The sequence below is a fragment of the Acinonyx jubatus genome, chromosome A1 (genome assembly GCF_027475565.1).
Source record: "Acinonyx jubatus isolate Ajub_Pintada_27869175 chromosome A1, VMU_Ajub_asm_v1.0, whole genome shotgun sequence".
Taxonomy (NCBI): Eukaryota; Metazoa; Chordata; class Mammalia; order Carnivora; family Felidae; genus Acinonyx; species Acinonyx jubatus.
In genome coordinates this window covers 25,263,722-25,286,608 of record NC_069380.1, presented here as the reverse complement: position 1 = coordinate 25,286,608, position 22,887 = coordinate 25,263,722, and the positions used below count along the sequence as shown (strand labels likewise).

General features: G+C 38.0%; 1 protein-coding gene across 2 annotated transcripts in view; it reads left to right on the top strand.

Annotated features, from left to right (window-relative positions):
* The window catches only part of GTF2F2 (general transcription factor IIF subunit 2), a 153,457-nt gene that overhangs the window by 79,756 nt on the left and 50,814 nt on the right, over window positions 1-22,887 (top strand). For both annotated transcript variants that reach the window (XM_053215805.1, XM_015068922.3), the window contains exon 5: window positions 3,361-3,442. In XM_053215805.1, the coding sequence (XP_053071780.1) occupies window positions 3,361-3,442 (82 nt within the window). The remainder of the gene's footprint in view (window positions 1-3,360; window positions 3,443-22,887) is intronic.

Below are 22,887 nucleotides of genomic sequence, written 5' to 3'. Positions count from 1 at the left end.
CAGGTGCTTTGGATGCTTCTTACCCTTTCAAGTATTATATGGAGAACACGGACAGCAGAATCCTTTAAAAATTAAATTCACCCTGTCTACGTGGTATAGATACTGCTAGACACGTGGGGAACATTAACAGATGGTATTAACAGGTAGCTCCTTTAGTATTCAACATTAATAGACACATGGATAAATTATTTTCAGGAGTCATCTGGTATTCTAAATTTGTTTTTTAAAAAGGATTGATTTATGTTTCAATAGAGGACTTTCTCATGCACTTAAGATACTTTATACATAGGAATTTCCCAAATCTTGTTCTTGTTATGACAGTAATTGTTCTAGATAGACTATTCATCTTCAGAGGAGAGGCAAACTCAAACATAAGATTTGGGAAATTCAGATTTTTAATCTCAATCTTACTAAACTGATTAACAAGAAGAAATTATTTCTAGACATTTAAATTTCATATAAAATATTTATGGCTTTATTTCCTTCCTGACATATTTTGATGTAAGGTAGGCATGCTTCTCATCATTGCTTTTTACAGACATCTGTTAGTCTGTACTTGAGATTTGTTGTGTATCTCACACTCATTGAGGGACTCTTCAACTACTGAATTACGCATGTGTTCACAGGTTAGGGACTACAGTAAGGAGTCTTCTGGAGTTTGGAGACAAAATCAAGAAGAGTCACCATAAAGAAGATTTTCTAATATAAATCATGTGGGTGTGGTACTATCTGCACCCTACATTTTGGTCAGTTTTTCTGCCCCCCCCCCCCCCCCCGTGAACTGTGTGTCTCTTGAAAAGAATACCATATCTTTTGTTGTGTTTTTTTCACATTTTAACTTATTTTTTAAATTAAATTTTATTTTTTAAAATTTATATCCAATTTAGCATAGAGTGCAACAGTGATTTCAGGGGTAGATTCCTTAATTCCCCTTACCCATTTAGCTCATCCCTCCCCCCCGCCCCCCCCCCCCCACACACACAACCCCTCTAGTAACCCTCTATTTGTTCTCCATATTTATGAGTCTGTTATGTTTGTCCCCCTCCCTTTTTTTTAATGTTATTTTTGTTTCCCTTCCCTTGTGTTCATCTGTTCTGTGTCTTAAAGTCCTCATATGAGTGAAGTCATATGATATTTGTCTTTCTCTTGACTAATTTCGCTTAGCATAATACCCTCTAGTTCCATCCACGTAGTTGCAAATGGCAAGATTTCATTCTTTTTTTGATTGCCAAGTAATACTCCATTGTGTGTGTGTGTGTGTGTGTGTGTGTGTGTGTGTGTGTGTGTGTATCACATCTTTATCCATTCATCTCTCGATGGACATTTGAGCTCTTTCCATACTTTGGCTATTGTTGATAGTGCTGCTATAAACACTGGGATACATGTGCCCCTTTGAAACAGCATACCTGTATCCCTTGGATAAATACCTAGTAGTGCAGTTGCTGGGTTGTAGGGTAGTTCTGTTTTTAATTGAGGAACCTCCATACTGTTTTCCAGAGTGGCTGCACCAGTTTGCATTCCCGCCAGCAGTGCAAAAGAGATCCTCTTTCTCTGCATCCTTGCCAACATCTGTTGTTGCCTAGGTTGTTAACATTAGCCATTCTGACTGGTGTGAGGTGGTATCTCATTGTGGTTTTGATTTGTATTTCCCTGGTGATGAGTGAGTGATGGTGAGCATTTTTTCATGTGTTGGTTGGCCATCTGGATGTCTTTGGAAAAATGGGCCCATTTCTTTTGCCCATTTCTTCACCGGATTATTTTTTGGGTGTTGAGTTTGATAAGTTTTTTATAGACATTGGATACTAACCCTTTATCTGATGTGTCATTTGCAAATATCTTCTCCCATTCTGTCAGTTGCCTTTAGTTTTGCTGATTGTTTCCTTCACTGTGCAGAATCTTTTTATCTTGATGTGGTCCCAGTAGTTCATTTTTGCTTTTGTTTCCCTTGCCTCTGGAGACTTGTTGAGTAAGAAGTTGCTGCAGCCAAGATCAAAGAGGTTTTTGCCTGCTTTCTCCTCGAGGATTTTGATGGCTTCCTGTCTTACATTTAGGTCTTTCATCCATTTTGAGTTTATTTTTGTGTGTGGTATAAGAAAGTGGTCCAGGTTCATTCTTCTGCATGTCGATGTCCAATTTTCCCAGCACCACTTGCTAAAGAGACTGTCTTAATTCCATTGGATAGTCTTTCCTGCTTTGTCAAAGATTAGTTGGCCATACGTTTGTGGGTCCATTTCTGGGTTCTCTATTCTGTTCCATTGATCTGAGTGTCTGTTTTTGTGCCAGAAAATAGTACTGTATCTTAATCATCTTTGATTCCAAATGCCTAGATGGTGCCCTTTACCTAGTACGCACTTAGTTCATATTATTGGAATGCATGAAGTCATTCACCCTGACGAGATGAATCATAAATACATTGCTGATGAGCCAAAGGATTTCCTGAATTTCTTCTCAAAACCCGGGTGAATTTGCATGGAAATAAGACTGAACCATAACTTCCTAACCATAGACATAAATCTTTTCAGACCATAGGAAAGCTAGTGCCATCATGGGACAGTCATATATGTGCTATCAAATAAAATAACGTCTGTAAAGTGACTTCACAGCAATGTTTGGTGCCTGGTAGTCATGTTGGAAGTGCTAACTTTTGTTTACTTTTTCAGTTTCTCTCAAATTTTGTGTCAGGGTCACCATAAGAATTCTTACTAATGGTAGGAAAAATTGCCCTTTTGTTTGAACAGATGTCCATAGCAGTTAAAGCTCTTATTTGGACACACCCAAGTTAATAATTCTGCTTGAAAATAGAAGTCAGAGCAACTGGCAGGCAGAACTGGTACACAGCATAGCCTAGACAATGATCTGTTCAATTTCACAGTTTTCTAGTCATAGTGTATTCTAGAATTTTATTTGCCTACATGTATGTGTGAGTGTGCACACCCACACATGCAAATATATATTATCTTTGATTTTAGTGGTTTAGACTAGCTGAGTTTTTAGAAGTTACTTCTGTGCCAAAGATGAGATAGCCTCCACACCCTTCAGATTTTTTAAATTTGATTTTATGCCCTTACATTTAAGCCACCCTCTCTAGAAAAAATAAATAGAAGTTGTTATTGGCAAGCAGCTGCAGCAGCCCAGTAAACCTGACAAGCTCAGTTTTTCACTAGCCAAGAGTAAGGTTTTTCTCTATTCTGACTAATGATGGTAGTATAAACTTACCAGTATTCCTTTTGTTTCATTGATTTTTATTATTATATTTGATGCTGATCATTATTACTGTGGTTAGGATGTCAAAGTAAAATCTTAAAAATAATCCGTGTAATCTCTGAATACATTTGTTAATTTTTTTTCTTTCCATTCAAGATAAACTTTCATTGGAAGGAATTGTCGTGCAAAGAGCTGAATGCCGACCTGCTGCCAGTGAAAACTACATGAGATTAAAGAGGTTGGTGTTTTTTAACTTTAAAATAATACCTGATATTTCCTCTTGGGGATTGAAATACATAGATTACTTATTGACTGCATGAAGACGACAGTTATGTTAAAAGTGTTTTCTTCAAAGGCTGTTTGGTTTTAAACCTAAGAACAAACTTCTAGTTATAAAATAAGTCCTGGGGATATAATGTACAGCATGGTGACTATAGTTAGTATTGCTATTTTGCATATTTGAAAATTGCTAAGACAATAGATCTTAAAAGTTCTCACCACAAGAAAACCTGTAAATATGATGAACAGTTAACTAGGCTCATTGTGGTGATCATTTTATAATGTCTGTAAAGTTTGAATCATTATGTTGTATACTTGAAACTAATATGATGTTATATGTCAATTATATTTCAATTAAGGAAAAAAAAAACCCAGGTAAGAGTTCCTTTGGTAAGAGAACTTTCACAACTTGGGCTATTTGGGATGTTTTAAGCTATTCTCTTAATATAACCTGAAATCACACTTTTTATGCTTCTTTTTTCTAGTCATCTTTATAGATTTTGATTCTCTAAAGATATGTAATAAGATATTTGTACTATTTTATTTTCAAAGGCTGTAATTTTCCCATGATGAACATGTCTAAAATACTATACAGGATAAAGCAAGTAGAGCTGCTAGAATATCATCCTTTTCTCTTGATTACAGAGAACTTTTTGTAAACTTACTCCTCGTTAGAGATTTTTCATAAGGTCTTCCCCACTGTTGTATATGGTTAACATTTTATAATTAATATTGGAAGATGACTGCAAATTCTCGGTAGTCCAAATTTGGACTTTCAAAGAGCAATTTTTTAATTTTTTTTTTTCAACGATTTTTTTTTATTTTATTTTTGGGACAGAGAGAGACAGAGCATGAACGGGGGAGGGGCAGAGAGAGAGGGAGACACAGAATCGGAAACAGGCTCCAGGCTCCGAGCCATCAGCCCAGAGCCTGACGCGGGGCTCGAACTCACGGACCGCGAGATCGTGACCTGGCTGAAGTCGGACGCTTAACCGACTGCGCCACCCAGGCGCCCCAAAGAGCAATTTTTTAAATGCTGAGAAGTGGAATATACTTGCTTTAAACTTTCTAAAACATTTTTTATTTTAAGTAAACTCCATGCCACCCGTGAGACTCGAACTCACAACCCTGAGACCAAGAGTCGCATGCCCTACCACTGAGCCAGCCAGGAGCCCCTTGGTTTATACTTTTTGTTGAATATATTTCAGCTCCATGTAGTTTAGAATTATAACTTTGTTCATTCATTCAGCACTTACTGTGTGAAAGGGTAGTGAACAAAACAGGTAAAACTCTCTGTCCTCGTGGAACTTCTATTTCAGCCAATGATAGCTGTACAGAGCTCATAACGGGGAGCACACTGTTCAGGCTATAGCGACAGCCTCTCTGAAAATAAGTGTTCTCATGCTTTAAAGTGGCTGCTTGAGCCACATCCTCTCTAATGTCATGTCATCTTTTTAATTTCCCCACCTTCTCAATTAAATTATTGTGTGTCTCTCAGGAATGAAACAAAAAGACTTATTTTTTTTGTGTCCAATAATTCTTCTCATTTAAATGCCTCCCCAGGGCAAGTAAAAGGATGACAACCAAGATGAAGACTTTTTATAACAGAAAATAACTTTCATAACAAAGTAACTTTGGAGAGGTGTTTCTCTCTTTGGGTGTAGCCTATAAAGTTGATCATACAATGAAAGTCTTTTTTGTAGACTTCTCTTCTTCAAGTACTGAAATGGAAGAATGCAAAATCTGGTTATTGAGCGGCCTGACAAGATCTTTTTTTGTGGTTCTAATTTTCTTTAAAGGTTTCTAAACCTTTTTAATGATGCGATTAGGCAAGTCACCTGTTGTGTTAATGAAATGTCTGCTTTTTTCTGACCAAAAAAGATAGGAAAATTGTTTAGCCTTTTGACTCTTGCTAAAAGACCAGCCATTACATATTTCAGTTACTTACATGACTTAAGGACACAGAGTGATTCAGGAGATGATAATCATGTGAGTTTCATAAAATAGGCGATACATGACGCGTCTTGAATACTGAGATTGTTTTGACCAAGTAGAAAAAGAGAGGAGTAAGAACACCCTCAGCAGAGAGACATGCATGCATAAAGACTTGAGGCCTCTTTCACACCTCAGATCCAAAGTGTCAGAAAAATTTTATTGACCGTTCCTTCAAAATATTACACATCTGCATTCTGACCATCTCCCCCCCACCCCCATGATGTGTTGTCATCTCTCACCTGGATCACTGCAGTAGCCTCCTATAGCAGACTTCCTGCTTCTGTCCATGCCCCACTGTGATCTGCACAGCTGTCAGACCAGTTCTCAGATCTGTTAAGTCATGCCATTCCTTTGCTCCTGGGTCACTTGCAGTGTGTCCTTTATTACTCAGAATAAAATTTGAGTCCTTGGAATCATCTGCAAGGATCTGCATGATCACCCTCCTACTCCTTCCCACTTCTCCCTATCCTTTGATCCTCCCCCTCACTCCCCTCACTCTGCTTTCCCCATCCTGACCTCCTCTAACAGTCATGAGTACTCTAGGTACTTCCATATTAGGGCCTTTACACCAGATTTTGTTTCCTGCCTGGAATGTCCTTTCTGCAGATAGCAGCATGGCTCACTCCTTGCAAGTCTCTTCTCAGATTCTACTTTTCCAATAGTGCCTACCCTGACTAGCCTACTTCTTTCTATACTTGTATTTTCTTATAGACCATATCACCTCCTAATATACTGTATAATTTATTTATATTTATTGCCATCTTCGCCCTTGTGTGATTTAAACTTCCCTGGTTGGTTCTTTGGTGTGTGGGCGTGCACACACACGAGCACACAATCATCTGTTTTGCTCACTTATACACACGTATACCCAAGTGCTTAGAACAGTTCATGACATGTAGTGGGTAGTAAATATCTGTTCAGTGAATAAATGGCAGAAGATAAGGTTTAAAATGTTAAATACCTTTACGTTCTTGCTAAATTATTTGTTAAAGAGTCTCTGTTGTGGTAAGAAATTTGGACTTTGTGCTGTGGCTATTAGGGAGGCACTGAAGAATTCTAAGCAGCGTGGAAAGCAAAGTTTTGGATAAGCCTTTCTGTCCACAATATAGGACTGAAAGCAGGGAGATAAGCTAGAGGCAGATGTGATCTGAATGACTAAATGTTAAAGTGGTTCTAGCCGGAAGGGAGATGAAAGACTAGGTTTTGAGGATATTTGGAGGTAGAGTCGATAGGATTTAATGAACTCATCTCCTACTTAAGTGGTTGTGGGACAGGAGATTTCGCTAGAACCAGACTGATGGTGGCCTGGGTGCACTTCTGCTACGAGTCCTCAGACTGATTCCATGCCAACCTGTGTGTTGCACAGGATGGGCAACACTGATGAGAGGGAGGGGTGAGGCTTTATAGACCCCATGTCCGTTTTACTTTAAATCCTGGTTGACAGTTTACATAAAAACTTAAAAGAGCAGAAAGTACTTAAACTGCAAGAAGAGTACTGATGGGTAGATTATCAAAATAGGAAAGTAATGCGAGTCATAAGTTGTATCTCATGTACAGTTGACACTTGAACAACGAGAGGGTTGGGGTGCTGACCCTTTGCAGAGTTGAAAATCTGTGTAGAACTTTTGACTTTCTCCAAACTACCAATAGCCGACCATTGACTGGCAGCCTCACCAATAACGTAAACAGTTGATTAAACATATTTTGTATGGTCTGTGTATTATTACTGTATTCTTATGATAAAGTAAGCCATAGAAAAGAAAATGTTAAGAAAATCATAAGGAAGAGAAAATACATTTACAGTGCTGTACTGTAAAGTATCCATGTATAAGTGGACCTGTACACCTGAGACTAGTGCTGTTCACGGGTCAACCTGTACTTTGTTTATCGCCATTCAACATTTTCAAATGCCAAATGTGATCACTGAGGTAAGGCTCAGTTTAAAGAAAATCAGTAGATACTCTTCTTGCTCCAGAGAATTTACAGTTTGTGAACCTGAAGGAACACACACACACACACACACACACACACACGAACACACACACACACACACACACAAGATTATCTAAAACATCTATTTACTGATGATATAGTAGGAGGCAGAGAATGTGGTGGTGCTGGGGCGCCTGGATGGCTCAGTTGGCTAAGTGTCCAACTCTTGATTTCGGGTCAGGTCATGATCTCACTGTTTGTGAGATCGAACCCTGGGTCATGCTGTGCACTGACAGCACAGAGCCTGGTTGGGATTGTCTCTTTCTGTCCATGTAGAACTTTTGACTTCCCCCAAAACTTCTCTCTCTCTCTCTCTCTCTCTCTCTCTCTCTCTCTCTCTCTCTCTCTCTCTGTCACACACACACACACACACAAACTTAGAAAAAGAAAAGAAAAGAAATGTGGTAGAGATCAAATGGAAAGGCAGATTTCTAGATGTAGGTGACATCAAAGTAGAACTGTTTGAGAGCAGACCTGGCAGTCCAGTACCTAAGATACACTATCCCTCATATTTCACACATATGCTCAAAGTTTTTCAGGGCCTACTGACTGCTTGGTCCTTAATGACATTCAAGTTTGTGGATAATCTGGCTTTGTTTTTAGCTGTTTTCCTTTTGGCAGACATCAGCTAGTTCTGCCACACTACACATGGTTACCCTGGATGTGCTGGGCACTTTTAAGTTTTTATGCCTTTGTTACATGCTGTGTCCTATACCTAGAATGCCTCATCTATCTTCTGCCAAGATCCTCTGAGCTCTTACATCCAACCCAGGTGTCACTTACTCAGTGAAGCCTTCTCATGTCTTCCATTCCCCACTCCAGTTAGGATCTGCCATACCCTTTTCCACATTCCCACATACTTACTTATTCTTTTTTAATGGTGTGTATGAATGTCTATGTGTTCTTTTTTCTTTCTTTCTTTTTTTTTTAATGTTTATTCATTTTTGAGAGAGAGTGTGAGCTGGGGAGGGGCAGAGAGAGAGAGAGAGGGAGACCCAGAATCTGAAAGAGACTCCAGGCTGTGAGCTGTCAGCACAGAGCCTGACGCGGGGCTGGAATCCACAAACAGTGAGATCATGACCTGAGCTGAAGTCGGACGCCTAACCAACTGAGCCCCCCAGGCGCCCCATAAATGTCTCTGTTTTCTGCTGTTTAAATGTGCATGGTTGCATCTTCTACAAGATTATGAACTTCATAAGAACAGGGGTTGTAGGTTTTATCTTCTTTCTTTCTCAGTCTCTCTCTCCCTTCCTTTTTTTATTCTGAGTACTTAGCGTAGTGCATTACAAATACTAAATACCCAGAAGTATTTGTTGAGTTGAAATAAAAAGGAATGGCAAAACTAGGTGCAGAAACTTAGGAATCAACAGCATCCAGCTTTAATTTTTTTTTACTCAGAACTGCACTTGAAACCTGGACTTGATTTTTTAGTTAATTTACACATGCGTAAGTGGACCCGCACACATACATACATATCTTCCTTTCAAAAGGGGAAAGTGATTATAAAGCAAATATAGAAGCATTTCATCAACAACAAAAGGTTTTCAAAATATAAAGTAAGAATTAAATAGTTTTCCATTTGCAGAGGACTGGAAGAGAAAGCCCTTTTTATCGAAGAAGACCTTTCCTTAAGTCAGTGAGGTTTTTTCTTTAACCATGCGTTTTTACTGTATTATATTTGCAAATAGTGGCTGAACTATACTTTTAGTAACATAAATAGATATATTACAAAGTATATTTTATATTTACATATAATACTCTTTAAGAATGATCAGTGCTACTTTAGTGGGAATTTAGTTTTAGTAATAAAATTAAATTTTAGTCGATAAATTAGCTACATGTGATGAGAATTACAATTGCCATATTAATCACATGTAAGTAAGATTCTGTCAGTTTGTAAGATGCTGTCAATTCATTTAGATAAAGGTGGAGATAAATATTTTTACTATAAATATTGTGTGAGAGAGAGAGCATCCCAAGCAAGCTCTGCACTCTCAGTGCACAGCCTGACGTGGGGCTTGATCTCACAAACTGAGCTTATGATCTAAGCCAAAATCAAGAGCCAGATGCTCAACTGACTGAGCTACTCAGGCACCCCATGGTGGAAATAAGTATTCCAGTAAACCCAAGGAATATGGGAACCCCTCCAGTCAATAAAATTCAAGCCAAGGAAGAAAAATTCATCCTATGCTGTAGTTTTCTTTTGTCCAGTCCCATCACATAATATAAAATTCTGCGAGCATCCATTTAGCCACCAAGAAAACACAAAAGGGAAAAAGAATTCCACTGCTTCTATTACTTTCTGTTTATCTGACATAAATTTGGATGGATCTAAGTGATATTTTATTAGGAGGAAGTTTATTTTGAATTAGTAAATGTGAATATATTTAATATCAGTTCACATTTGGTTTACTAATTTAAACTTAAATTGTGTTTTATTAAGTATAACTTTAATGATCGTGAGGCTTTTTAAAAAAACTAATCTCTGTGCCCAATGTGGAACTTGAACTCATGACCCCAAAGTGAAGAGTTACATGCTTCACTGACTGAGCCAGGCAGGCACCCCTTAAGGCTTTTTAAATAATCAAATGATAAATTAATATATTCACCCTGCTTATAATTCATGTTGTACTTTTTAAAATATAATGGAGACATAAAGATAAGGCAGTCACCCTAGTGGGTGTTTTCTTGTAGGAAAGTCATAGTAATAGGAAAATATGTGGCTTTTTAACTTGTGCATGTTTATGTCACCAATGCATCTAAAAATAGTTGTCTCAAAAGTTTTTATTTTTAATTCTTCCAGTGTTTGTGGGCTTTCTTCAAAAACCTAAGAAAAACCTTTCTCTTTGGGAACAGAACATTGGCTGTGGAGAGGTGGAAAAGAGAAAAATCAGAGTCTTTTTTTCTGTGCTAAGACACCAGATAGTAGAAAGCAAGTTGTGATTCTCTTTCTTTCCTGGGGAGAGGTTACCAGGCTGTAGCTGCCTAGATTCCTGATGTCTCATATTATGATAAAAGATGTCTTAGAATGTCTTATTATAAGGGAGGAAGAAAAGTACCCCCTCACTCAGTAAACCTTTATGTAATTTGTGGGTGATGTGATTCATATGGGTGAACTAGATTCATGCCTGAAGAAGTTTCTGCAAATAAAATTTTTGCTCAGTGCAATAATAACACCGAAGCATTTTCTTTTCTTTTCATTTAAACTAGTATGTGGATATATTTAGTACTTGTAATTTTGACTCTTCTCCATAGATAAATTTCATAAAGAATAATTACTTTGTAAGTGGTTTTTCTTACATATTAGGATGATTATCTTATAGCTGTGTCCCTTTATATTTAAAAAAGAAATACAAGGTGAATTATAAATAGGATTATCACATCATTTATCATTCAAAACAGGATACTTTTGAGAATGAAAGCAGGCACTAACCAGAGAAGATGCCACACTGGGACATAGGAGTGTAAACTGCCAGATAAAATTGGGATATAAGGTCACCCTTATTATGAATAGCCCAGATACACTGAAATGCTAACCTTTTAAAATGAGAACTAAAAGGTAAGAGTCAAATAATGAAAGTTCCAGCAGTTAGGAAATGTATACAGTACCACATGTCCTAGACTAGGTAAAACTGCTATGACTGAATGTAAACCTTGTGCGCTCCTCAGTAGCCACAGCAAGTTGGGCATACCATAGCGCTGGGTTAATGTCTCCATGTAAATTTTTATATGAAGTTTATTAAAACAGCAAAACCAGTAATCATTTTTCTATTAATCCTCAATAAAATTTGAAGTCATAACAGCAGCTCAGAATTCTATAAAGATAACTTTATGTCCAGGGAAACGTAGTATTAGATTTTAGCTTTATGATAGTCTCATTTGAAACACAATTTTTGGTGAACGTTGAGGTTAATGATTAATATATTTATATCTGTTACAATAACTTTCATTTGCTGGTATCAGAAAACCCAGGGCAGACTGGCTTAAAAATCAAAGAAACTCCTTGACTCACATAAATAAAACACAGTGGTATTGTGGGCTTTAGCCATGCTTTATCTAGAAGTTCTCCACATCATCAGTGCTTGAGCTGTCCTTCTAATTTTCTTGGGTCTTTCTTCAGCTTGACTGTCTTCAGGCTGGTTCTCCTGGTAGCAAGATGGCCACCTGCAGCTGCCAGGATTATCTGCCTCTTTATTCATATGAAGCCCCAAGAGTTAAGTGACCTTGTCTTTAACCAGTGGTTAAACAGATAGACCCTTCACTTCCTTCTTTGGGCCAGCGTGGGTTCTGAGTCTATCCCTGAATCAATAAATGCAACGGTGAAGATGGAATATGTGGATTAACAGTCAGGAACCACCTGTGGAAATGTGTAGGTGGTGGGGTCAGTTCCATCTAAAACATACTCCTCAGTAGGGAGGGGGTAAAGTGGATGCTAGGGAGACAATCATGAGGTCCACAGTCAAACCATTTTTATCAGAAAGCATCTTAGGGACCGGAAACATTTGCCAAAGACATTCTCATGCTTGATTGCTTCCTTTGAGGAATGACCATTTTATCCTCTAAAGAGGATCAAGAGTTTTATTAGAAAGCAAATCTGTATCTATGAAGATAATAGTAGGGTCAGGTAGTTAAGAGGTTGGACTCTAGAGTCAGACAGCCTGGGTTTAAAAACTGGCTTCGCCATTTACTGGCTATGTGACCTTTCTGTGCCTTTGTTTCTTCATCTGTAAAATGGAATAGTGGCATTTATCTGTTATAATAAAGACAAAATTATATAGTATGTGAGGTGTCTGCCACAGAGTAGGTACTTGGTAAGTATTAACTCTTACACTGACAGTAATTACCTGAGTAAGAACTCTTGCCCTAAAACTCTGCTGGAGATACTTCCAACCCTATCCAGTGTGTCTTAGTTCTCATGGTAAGAGACTTGCAACAAGGATTCTTTTTGAATCCCTACCTTGAGGTAGATCAGTTACTTCAATCAAGTGTAAATTAGAAGTAGAGCAGAAAGAGAACTGTTGCTGAGAGAAAGAATCTGAAGATTTTGTTACAGAGTCCATGATAATCTCTTTTCAAAATAATCCTAAAGTGGTAGTTTAGAACTATCTAGATATTAACCAGATTCAGACACAGGGAACTGCGTTAACTCTCTCTTCATAGTCTTTTCATCTACTTTTTTCTCTGTCCTCAGGGAGTCCTTAATGTGGCCACCATAAATTACATGTGTATATTAGAAACCCATGGGTTTTTAGTTTATAAATCTGGATATTCAGAATCTTCGTGAACAGCGTGAGGGGTAATAATCCTGACATTTTCCCAAGGTTTCTTTGGAAACAGTCCTGTCCTCCTCTCCTGCAGTGATGCTTGGGCTAAAGACTCTCCTAAGGTACCCAAATGTAGGATTTTTAAAATGTGGAACTATAAATCTTTTTTAATCAAAGATATTTTTTAAGTGCCAGGGAACAGGAAGTCCTTCTGAAGAGCTAATCCAAGAAGGCAGCTGGCCTTCTTTGCCTTAAGCATGCTGTTGTTCTCACATCCTTTCCCCTGTACTCCTCCTTTTTAGTTATCACTTTAAGTGAAGGAGCTGATGTATAAGGAACTGGTGTCATCATTAAAATACAATTTTTAAATGTATTATAAGTAGTGTAGTAAAAATACAAAAATATCAGTGGGATAAAACTACCGTAAGAAACCAGGCAAGGTGTTTTACTTAGAATTTTTAAAAAGACTAAAACAACCCCTCATAGGGAATGCTATTTGGTGCAAGGAAGACATCTTAGTCCATGAAAAGAATTGTCTTTTATTATTTTTTTTATAGATTTATTTATCTATTTTGAGAGAGAGAGAGAGAAGAGCTCAAGTCCCAAGCAGGCTCTGTGCTGTCAGTCCAGAGCCTGTCTCAGGGCTCACATTCACAAACCATAAGATCATGATCTTAGCTGAAAATCCAGAGTTAGATGCTTAACTGATTGAGCCACCCAGGCACCCCAACAATCCTTTTTTCAAAAAAAAAAAAATCTTAGGGACATTGATGGTGAGGATGCCACTATTTCCTCTGAAGAGCCATAGCAAGCTGTCCTCCATAGCTCTTGAGCTATAGACTACACCTGAAGATTTGGTATTTTGATGAAAGAATGGTTTCTAAAGGATTGTAAAAAGCTATTGGGAATATATATATATATATATATATATAAAGAATTAAAGTGGGGCGCCTGGGTGGCTCCGTCAGTTAAGTGTCTGACTCTTGATCTCAGCTCAGGTTTTGATCTCAGGGTCGTGACTTCAAGCCCGGTGTTGGGCTCCTCACTGGAGCACTGGCATAATTATCAACCAAGTTTTCATTATGATTTCCTTCTTTGGAGTTCTCTGATATTTTTACTGTAAGATAGGAATAGGAGAGGAACTTTTTGAGTACCTGGGAACTGTCTCACCCTAAGCGGCTCTTGTCTTTGGAGTTTCACACCTCCTCTGCCCTTTCTCTTGGTCTTCCTTGGGGTTCCAGCCCCTTCTTACTATACTGCCAATTCCGACTCAAGTGTGCACTGTATCAAAACCGGTCACTTTCACTCTTCCCAGGTGTGTCATGTCATAGCCCTCTGCTTGCTGTGCTCTGTTCTTGGGTTTCTGCTTGCCAGAATCCCTGTTAATCCTTTAAGATTCGCTTCAAATGTGAAATGTCGCCAGCTGTTTTTCTCCACACAGGATAATCACCATCATCACCAAGCTCCTGCTACACTTTTTCTAATAAACTGCTAATCACATTTTTCTTTTTAGTTTGTTTTTTATTACTTTTGTTTATCTCTACTAGATCGATAGTGAGCTTCTTGAGGTCAGGGAATAGATCTAGTTCATCTTTGTGCTAACAGCTTTATGTTCAGCAAATTCTCATAATTGACCAAAACCCAGCGTTTTGAAGTTAAGGATTTATAGTTCTAGTATGATTAATGAATCTCTTCAGGATTAATACACCTTTAACAATGCACTTAGCTGTGTCTAAATTTAAATTAGAAGTCCAAAGAAGCCGTACTGGCATGTGGTGGTATTTCTACAAAGCCTCACAGCTTTGTGGGATAAAAATACTTCAGTATACAATTTCTCTTTGTTCACTCACAGTTGAAAATCAACAGGGCTAACCTTAGGTAAAACTGTGAAGTATGGAAAGTTTATCTTTATTATCCAGGCATCTCCTTTTTTCACTCCTTTCCCCCTTAGTAATGTCTATCTTTAGGCATCTACTTTTTATCATGTTCTGATCTTTTCTGTTCTCTCAATTCTGAATACACTCTGAGAATGAATAGGTATAAGTCAAAGTGGGTATTTGATTTTAGACCATTTATTACCACATGTGAAATAATAGCCATTAGATTACCTGTTCAAGGTATTTGAGTAGGCAGATTTTTTTTTTTTTTTTTTTAATGGGAGAGGAAGGAAAGTCATTGAAATTACACTGAATAGGTTGGCCCTAAACACAATATTGAGTAGTCCTTTTTGTTTATGGTGAGACTTGTCACGAGGACAACCATCTCTGCTTCCTGGGCCGAGTGGGTAGATCTGGCCTGCCTGCATTTGTTGGAGGTATCTTCTGAGAGTTTAAAACTTACTGCTGAATGTGAGCCACAGAAATGGCCAAGTTGCCTTATGCAGGATCAGGACCATCACTAGTCCATATAGTGTCTTTGTACAAATTTGTAAAAGGTGATCCTTCGTTAAGTGTTTTTATTTTATCGGTCAGAAAATTATGGCGTTTACATATTTTGTTAAATGACGTTATTGTCATCTGCCAGAAGTCACAATAATCATACAAATCTTTGCTGTTTCTTTGAATGTGCCCCTTCAGTGGGACCCTACAGTGCGCTGCAAACTGAGCAAACCTGGGGATGCGCCGCACTCTGTCTGGTTTGCTGCAGGCCCACGTGTCCTGTTTACTTACCAATTGGCTTAAAGTGTAAGTTGCTTGTCTGGTCCTTGTAGGCACTGAAATTTTTGACCCTTAGGCTGTGATTTCCTGAAGTACTTAAGGAAAGATCATATGTTCCTTTATTAGGGAACAAGGGTCCCATTTACCATTTAGTACGTTGAATCAGCAGTAACGATGATAATCAATAGTCTCTAACTTACTACTAGGAGGGACTGATGTAGACTTTGGAATGATCAGGTGTTAAGTACAAGAAGACCTTACTCATAAACATCTTACAGACTATCCCTCTTGCTTGAGACTCTAATGAACTTGCCATCAGATAGATTGTAAACAAAACTTGAATTTTAAGCAAGAATCCTAGATAAGTTGAGAAAGAGAAGATAATGTTTAAAAAAACATTTAAAGTCTGCCTAGGAGAATTGATTTTCAGGCCAGACAGCTTAGCTTAGCCCACATGGTAGGTCATGTACTCTTAAATGGCTTCATATTATATGAAATGTTCATTTTGGTTACTTTTTTAAAAAATCTTGTTTCCATTTTCACAAATGAAAAAATTGAGTTGTAGTTAAGTGATTTGCCCAGGCTCAATTTTGTAAATGGCAAAACTGAAATTTGAACCCACATTCTGTTGATTCCAGTGCATCAGATGACAGGATACCTCTTCTGGCCGTAGTGTTTTCAGAAGGTTGCTTGGCTTATGTAGGAAAAGGGAAGGGAGTTTGTTCTCTTTTTCTTCTCTCTTGTATCTTGTATAGGATGATCTTCACCCTAATGCCTTATGATTTACACTAATACTGTTAGTATTGTGGGTCTGTTACATTATAAAATAAATAGTAGGATAACATTTATAGGATTTATACAAGCTATGTAACTGCTTCATTGTTTCATTTTAGAATGCTTATCTAATTTCAGATCCTGCGACTTGAAAATGAACTTTGGTAGCATAACTTAATTGAATTTCAAAGCTCCATATATCTGCAGGGGAGAGATAGAATATTAAATAATTTTACATGTCTGTGAAGATTATTATTTTACTTCTGTGAAGTTTATGTGAAATCTTTAATGCTTTGGGTAGTTTTGATGCACTTAGTAGTTACGCTGTTTTGAAGATGTGCTTCTCTATAATATATCTTAATATGACAGTTGTCACATACCATGTACTGATTTTTTTTTACAACATTGAAGGCCTACGAATGTGTAAAACCCTTTTCTTATAATGTGTTATATATTCGAGAAAAACTGAAAGCATGGAATTACTACTACTACTACTACTAATGTTGAGGCAAAAACTTCTCAAACTGAAAAATAGTAGGCATGTAGGGAAAACAGGAGAGGAAAGTGCGGGCTTAATAAGCTTATGCAAAACATAACATGCCAGCGAATGGTATTTCCACTAAAATGTTGCTCCATGAGGGCAGGACCTTTTGTCTACTTCATTGGATGGTGTATCTCTAATAACTGGAACGGTGCCTGGCATCTAGTAGGTGCGCAATAAATACTTGTTGAATGAAGAAGGAATGAAAGGTATGAGACTTAGCCTTTTGTCTCGCAGGCTGCCCAGGACTTAGATCATAATGAGTCATTTCTTTTTAAACTGTTACATGCCAGGTTGATTTATCTACTTCTGTTACTTCCCCATATTTCATAGCTTCAAGGTGTTATTTATTACTCATTTGTTCAACAGATGTATATTAAGCATCTGATGTATACTACACAATATAACATTAAAAGTGAACTAGAGCTTATCTGTTTTGGGAAATGGATCATAGACATGTATTAAATAATAATTTAGGGTAGTATATTATTATATGCAACATAGGAGGTTGACACAGGTATTAAATACTGAGTTTCTGAAGATGCTGATTTGGTGAAGTCAGGGAAAAGAATCATGGGCTTTGAATAGATAAAGAGTGGGAGGGAGAGATTCTAGGAGGAACGGGCACATCACAGTCTGGGGTACCTCAATAGGAGTGCTTGAGGAAACATAGTAGATCATCCTGGTAGGTTGAGTAGACAAAGGGCTGATTATAGTGTATTGCAGTGTTGGGTTGAACAGGTAGATGAACCAGTGTGTCACAGATTGAGCATATTTCACTCTGAAGGAGGTTATTAGGTATCCTTCAGGGCTCTGTCCATAGCACATTCTCTTTCCTTGGTTACTGTGACCCTCTCCAATTTTCCTCTGGCCCTCATAGTCTCTGTAGCTTCTGCTTATGTCTTGAACTCTATCCCTCCTATGTTGCAAAGTGATCCCATCCACGTTAAGAATATATACATGACGACTCTGGAATTTGTATCTCCAGCTCAAAACCTCTTTTTGGGCTTTCATACCCATATATTTACAACAGTTCGCTTGAAAGCTCCCTTTGGATGTCTGAAAGGCCTCTTAACTTCACATTCCTAAAATTGAATTCTTGGTTGTTACCCACCTTCCCACCCTTAATGCAGTTCTTTCTCCAGTCTTCCCCATTTTCACTCACTCAGGCAAAACAAAAACTACCTAGGAGTTTTCCGTGATTCCTCTTTTCTTGACAAGATACATCCAAACCATCTTCAGGTTCTGTCAGCTGTACCCACACTATAGATGCTGCCCTACTTATCACTCCTGCCACTCTACAGGTCTAAGCTGTCTGTATTATTTAGTCACCTGTATTTAAGACCACCCACATAACTCGTAGGGCCTGTTGCAAAACAAAATTCTACAGCCCCTTATTGATAAATGAAGAATTTCAAAACAGTGACAGCCTTGCATTAAATCAAGTGTAAGACCCTTCTGAGTGCAGGACCAGTGCACTGGAGAGAGCTCCTGCCCCTGCAGCTACTACTACAACCGCCTAGTAGTAACTGGTGGCCGCCTGCTAACCCCTGTGGGCCATTCTTCACATAGCGGTCATTAGCCTGGATGACGTCATACCACTCCTGTACTTAGAATGTACAGATCCTGTATGACCTACCTTCTGAGCTTTATGTGCTCTGACCCTGAAGCTTCCTCATCTTCCTCTCCCACCACACTCCTGTTCTCATGCACTAGGCGACAGCCAAAATGGCCCCTTCTTTGTCCCTCAGAACAAGAACAAGCCCGATCTTTCAGTGTAAGCACGAGTCTTTCAGGAGGTCTTAGTCAGCCTCCTTTCCATCAGGCAGTCCTCAGGCCATATGCCACCTTTTCAGACAGGCCTCTCCTGACCACTCGTGAATGAAATAACGTAGCCATCTCCCCACCACGACGGCCTAGTTGCTTGTCATGCCATTACTCAGTTTTATCGTATTTTTAGCACTTACTACTGTGTGGCACTATCTTTCTCGTATTGACTTATCACCTAGCATGGTGCCTGTCATTTGATAATGATCCAATAAATGTTTCATGAATTAATGTTTTTTTATAATTCTTTGAGCCTCTTACATTTTGGAGATTTATCTGAAGAGTAACGGGTTTATTTTTCCTTTGTTAAAGTTCAATCTTTTATTTGTTGAATTCTCATAAAATTGAATTACTTATGTTTAATTTACAAACATTCCAAAGTTAATTTAAAATATCAAGTTATTTTCTCTTTAAAATGGCACATTTTTGGTGTGACACATACTTACATGTATTGTACTTGGACAAAGACTTACAGATGCTATTGCTCACTGAAACTGAAGTTAAAAAATACCTGGGAATAGGGCGCCTGGGTGGCTCAGTCAGTAGGGCGTCTGACTTCAGCTCAGGTCATGACCTCATGGTTCATGAGTTCGGGTCCTGTGTCAGGCTCTGTGCTGACAGCTCAGAGCCTGGAGCCTGCTTGGGATTCTGTGTCTCCATCTCTCTCTCTGCCCCTCCCCTGCTCACTCTCTGTCTCTCTCTGTCTGAAAATAAATAAACAGTAAAAAAATAAAAATTAGAAAAATACCTAGGAATAAACCTAACCAAAGAGGTGAAAAATCTATACACTGAAAACTATAGAAAGCTTATGCAAGAAATTGAAGAAGACACCAAAAAAAAGGAAAAATATTCCATGCTTCGGGATTGGAAGAACAAATATTAAAATGTTGTTACTACCCAAGCAGTCTGCATATTCAGTGCAATCCCTATCAAAATAACACCAGCATTCTTCACAGAGTTCGAACAAACAATCCTAAAATTTGTATGGAACCAGCAAGAGACCTGAATAGCCAAAGCAATCCTGAAAAAGAAAGCCAAAGCTGGAGGCATCACAATTCCAGACTTTTAGGATGTATTACAAAGCTGTAATCATCAAGACAGTATGGTACTCGCACAAAAACAGACACTTAGATCAATGGAACAGAATAGAGAACCCAGAAATGGACCCACAAACGTATGACCAGATAATTTTTGACAAAGCAGGAAAAGTATCTAGTGGAGAATAAAGGACAGTCTCTTCAGCAACTGGTATTGGGAAAACTGGACCACTTTCTTATACCATACAAAAATAAACTCAAAATGGATGAAAGACCTAAACGTAAGACAGGAAGCCATCAAAATCCTTGAGGAGAAAGCAGGCAAAAACCTCTTTGACCTCAGCCACAGCAACTTCTTATTCAACATGTCTCCAGAGGCAAGGGAAACAAAGGCAAAAATGAACTCTTGGGACCTCATCAAGATAAAAAGCTTCTGCATGGTGAAGGAAACAATCAGCAAAACTAAAAGGCAATCAACAGAATGGGAGAAGATATTTGCAAGTGATATATCAGATAAAGAGTTAGTATCCAAAATCTATAAAGAACTTTCAAACTCAACACCCAAAAAACAATCCAGTGAAGAAATGGGCAAAAGACACTAATAGACTTTTTTCCAAAGAAGACATCCAGATGGCTAACAGACACATGAAAAGATGCTCAACATCGCTCCTCACCAGGGAAATACAAATCAAAACCACAATGCGATACCACCTCACACCTGTCAGAATGGCTAACATTAACAACTCAAGCAACAACAGATGTGGGCGAGGATGCAGAGAAAGAAGAACCCTTTTGCATTGCTGGTGGGAATGCAAATTGGTGCAGCTACTCTGGAAAACAGTATGGAGGGTCCTCAAAAAATAAAAATAGAACTACCCTACAACCCAGCAATTGCACTACTAGGTATTTAATCAAAGGTTACAGGTGTGCTGTTTTGCACCCCATTGTTTATATCAGCACTATTGGCAATAGCCCAAGTATGGAAAGAGCCTAAATGTCCGTTGACAGATGAATGGATAAAGATGTGGGTTGTGTGTGTGTGTATATACATATATATATATACACACACACATATGTACATATATATATATGTATATACACACACACACATATATATGTATATACACACACACACCACATACATACAATGGAGTATTACTCAACAATCAAAAAGAATGAAATCTTGCCATTTCCAACAACGTGGATAGATCTAGAGTGTATTATGCTAAGCAAAGTTAGAGACAAATATGATATGACTCCACTCATGTGGAATTTAAGATACAAAGCAGATGAACATAAGGAAGGGAAGCAAAAATAATATAAAAACAGGGAGGGGGACAAAATGTAAGAGCCTCTTTTTGAGAACAAACTGAGGGTTGCTGGAGGTGTTGTGGGTGGGAGGATGGCTAAATGGGCAAGGAGCATTAAGGAGAACACTTGTTGGGATGAGCACTGGGTGTTATATGTAAGGGATGAATCACTGGATTCTATTCCAGAAATCATTATTGCACTATATGCTAACAAACTTGGATGTAAAATAAATAAATAGAAAAAAAAGAAAGAAAGAAAGAAAAGAAAGAAAGAAAGAAAGAAAGAAAGAAAAAGAAAGAAAGAAAAAGAAAAGGAAGGAAAGGAAGGAGAAAGAAAGAAAAGGAAAGAAGGAAAAAGAGAGAAAGAGAAGGAAATAAAGAAACTGAAGTTAATACTATGGAGTGAGCAGAGTTCCCCCACCCCCATCAGTATTTTACACCATAATACCAAAGGTTCACAACCCAAGCTTCACGAATGTATGTAAACCTATTCATTCAGTAGACTGGGAGTACCTATTATGTACCCCACACTCAGGAACAAAGGATGAATAAGATGTTTTTCCTGCCCTTGAGTTAGTTGCTCACTGTAGATAATATGTTCTTTGATATGCAGCATTCTGTGTAGTTTTGAAAAATACTAAGTCGGCTTCATAAACTATATGCGATCTGCTAGCTTTTAAAACTTTAATGCACAACTCAAAATAATGCACTTGTTATGGGAGTATCACTCACACACATATACACTTTATGAGGCTAACATGAATGTGAAATATTTAAAATTACTTTACAAATCTGTTGTTTACCAGTACTGTCTGGTACACACACCAGTTTTGGAGAGGGTGGGTGTGGTGATGGCCAAATGCTATTGTTCAGAGAATTTGCAATGCTTATTATATAATTACATTGAATGCCATATGGCGTTTTATTGCAGCTCATTAAATTACTAGGAGTTTATACTTCTATTTGCGTTATCTTTAGTGACTTTCAGTACTGCTGTTTTTTCTTTTTTTTTTGCAGATTTATTTATTTATTTTTAAATATATGAAATTTATTGTCAAATTGGTTTCCATACAACACCCAGTGCTCATCCCAAAACATGCCCTCTTCAATACCCATCACCCACCCTCCCCTCCCTCCCACCCCCCATCAGCCCTCAGTTTTGTTTTTTCTAATATATACTGTAGATATCCTTTTTATTTATTTTTTTTAATGTTTATTTCTGAGACAGAGAGAGACAGGGCATGAATGGGGCAGGGGCAGAGAGAGAGGGAGACACAGAATCAGAAGCAGGCTCCAGCTCTGAGCTGTCAGCACAGAGCTTGAGGCGGGGCTCGAACTCACAAACCGTGAGATCGTGACCTGAGCCGAAGTCGGTCACTCAACCAACTGAGCCACCCAGGCACCCCTAGATATCCTTTTTAAAATCATAAAAAATTATCTTTCAAAATGAACATAATTTATAGAATACAGCACCATGACTTTTCCAGAAATAATCCCCAGGTGGATTCTAATGGTGACTGAGTGGCAGTGTATGTGCTATATATACACTGTCACTCAGTCACCATTAGAATACAGAAAATAAGAATATTGCTAACCACATCAACAAAGGTAACTGAAATTACTTTTTTCAAGAACATATTGTTTTGAAAATTATCTCTTATTGGTTTGGTACATTAGTGTCTTTTTCCTTCCTGGAACTCTAGAGGAATGAGTTTTTTCTGATAGTTCAGTTTTCCAAAAAGCTGTTACTCAATTCTTTTTTAAAGTTTGTAGCTTTAAACAATTTTTAATTAACTTTAATGAATGAAAATCTTTCTGAAATGTTACCTATTATGCCTGCATCCATACCTCATATACAGAGTTTATTGGGATCGTAATTTAGCCTTCTCTCTAGCTTAATTTTTCTTTTGAACACGTGTTTTTGAGTTATACTATAGGAGATGCCTTCAGATCCCGTGAAAGAGAGTAGGGTTATTTACCCTTTCATAAGAGGGCCACAGAGTATTA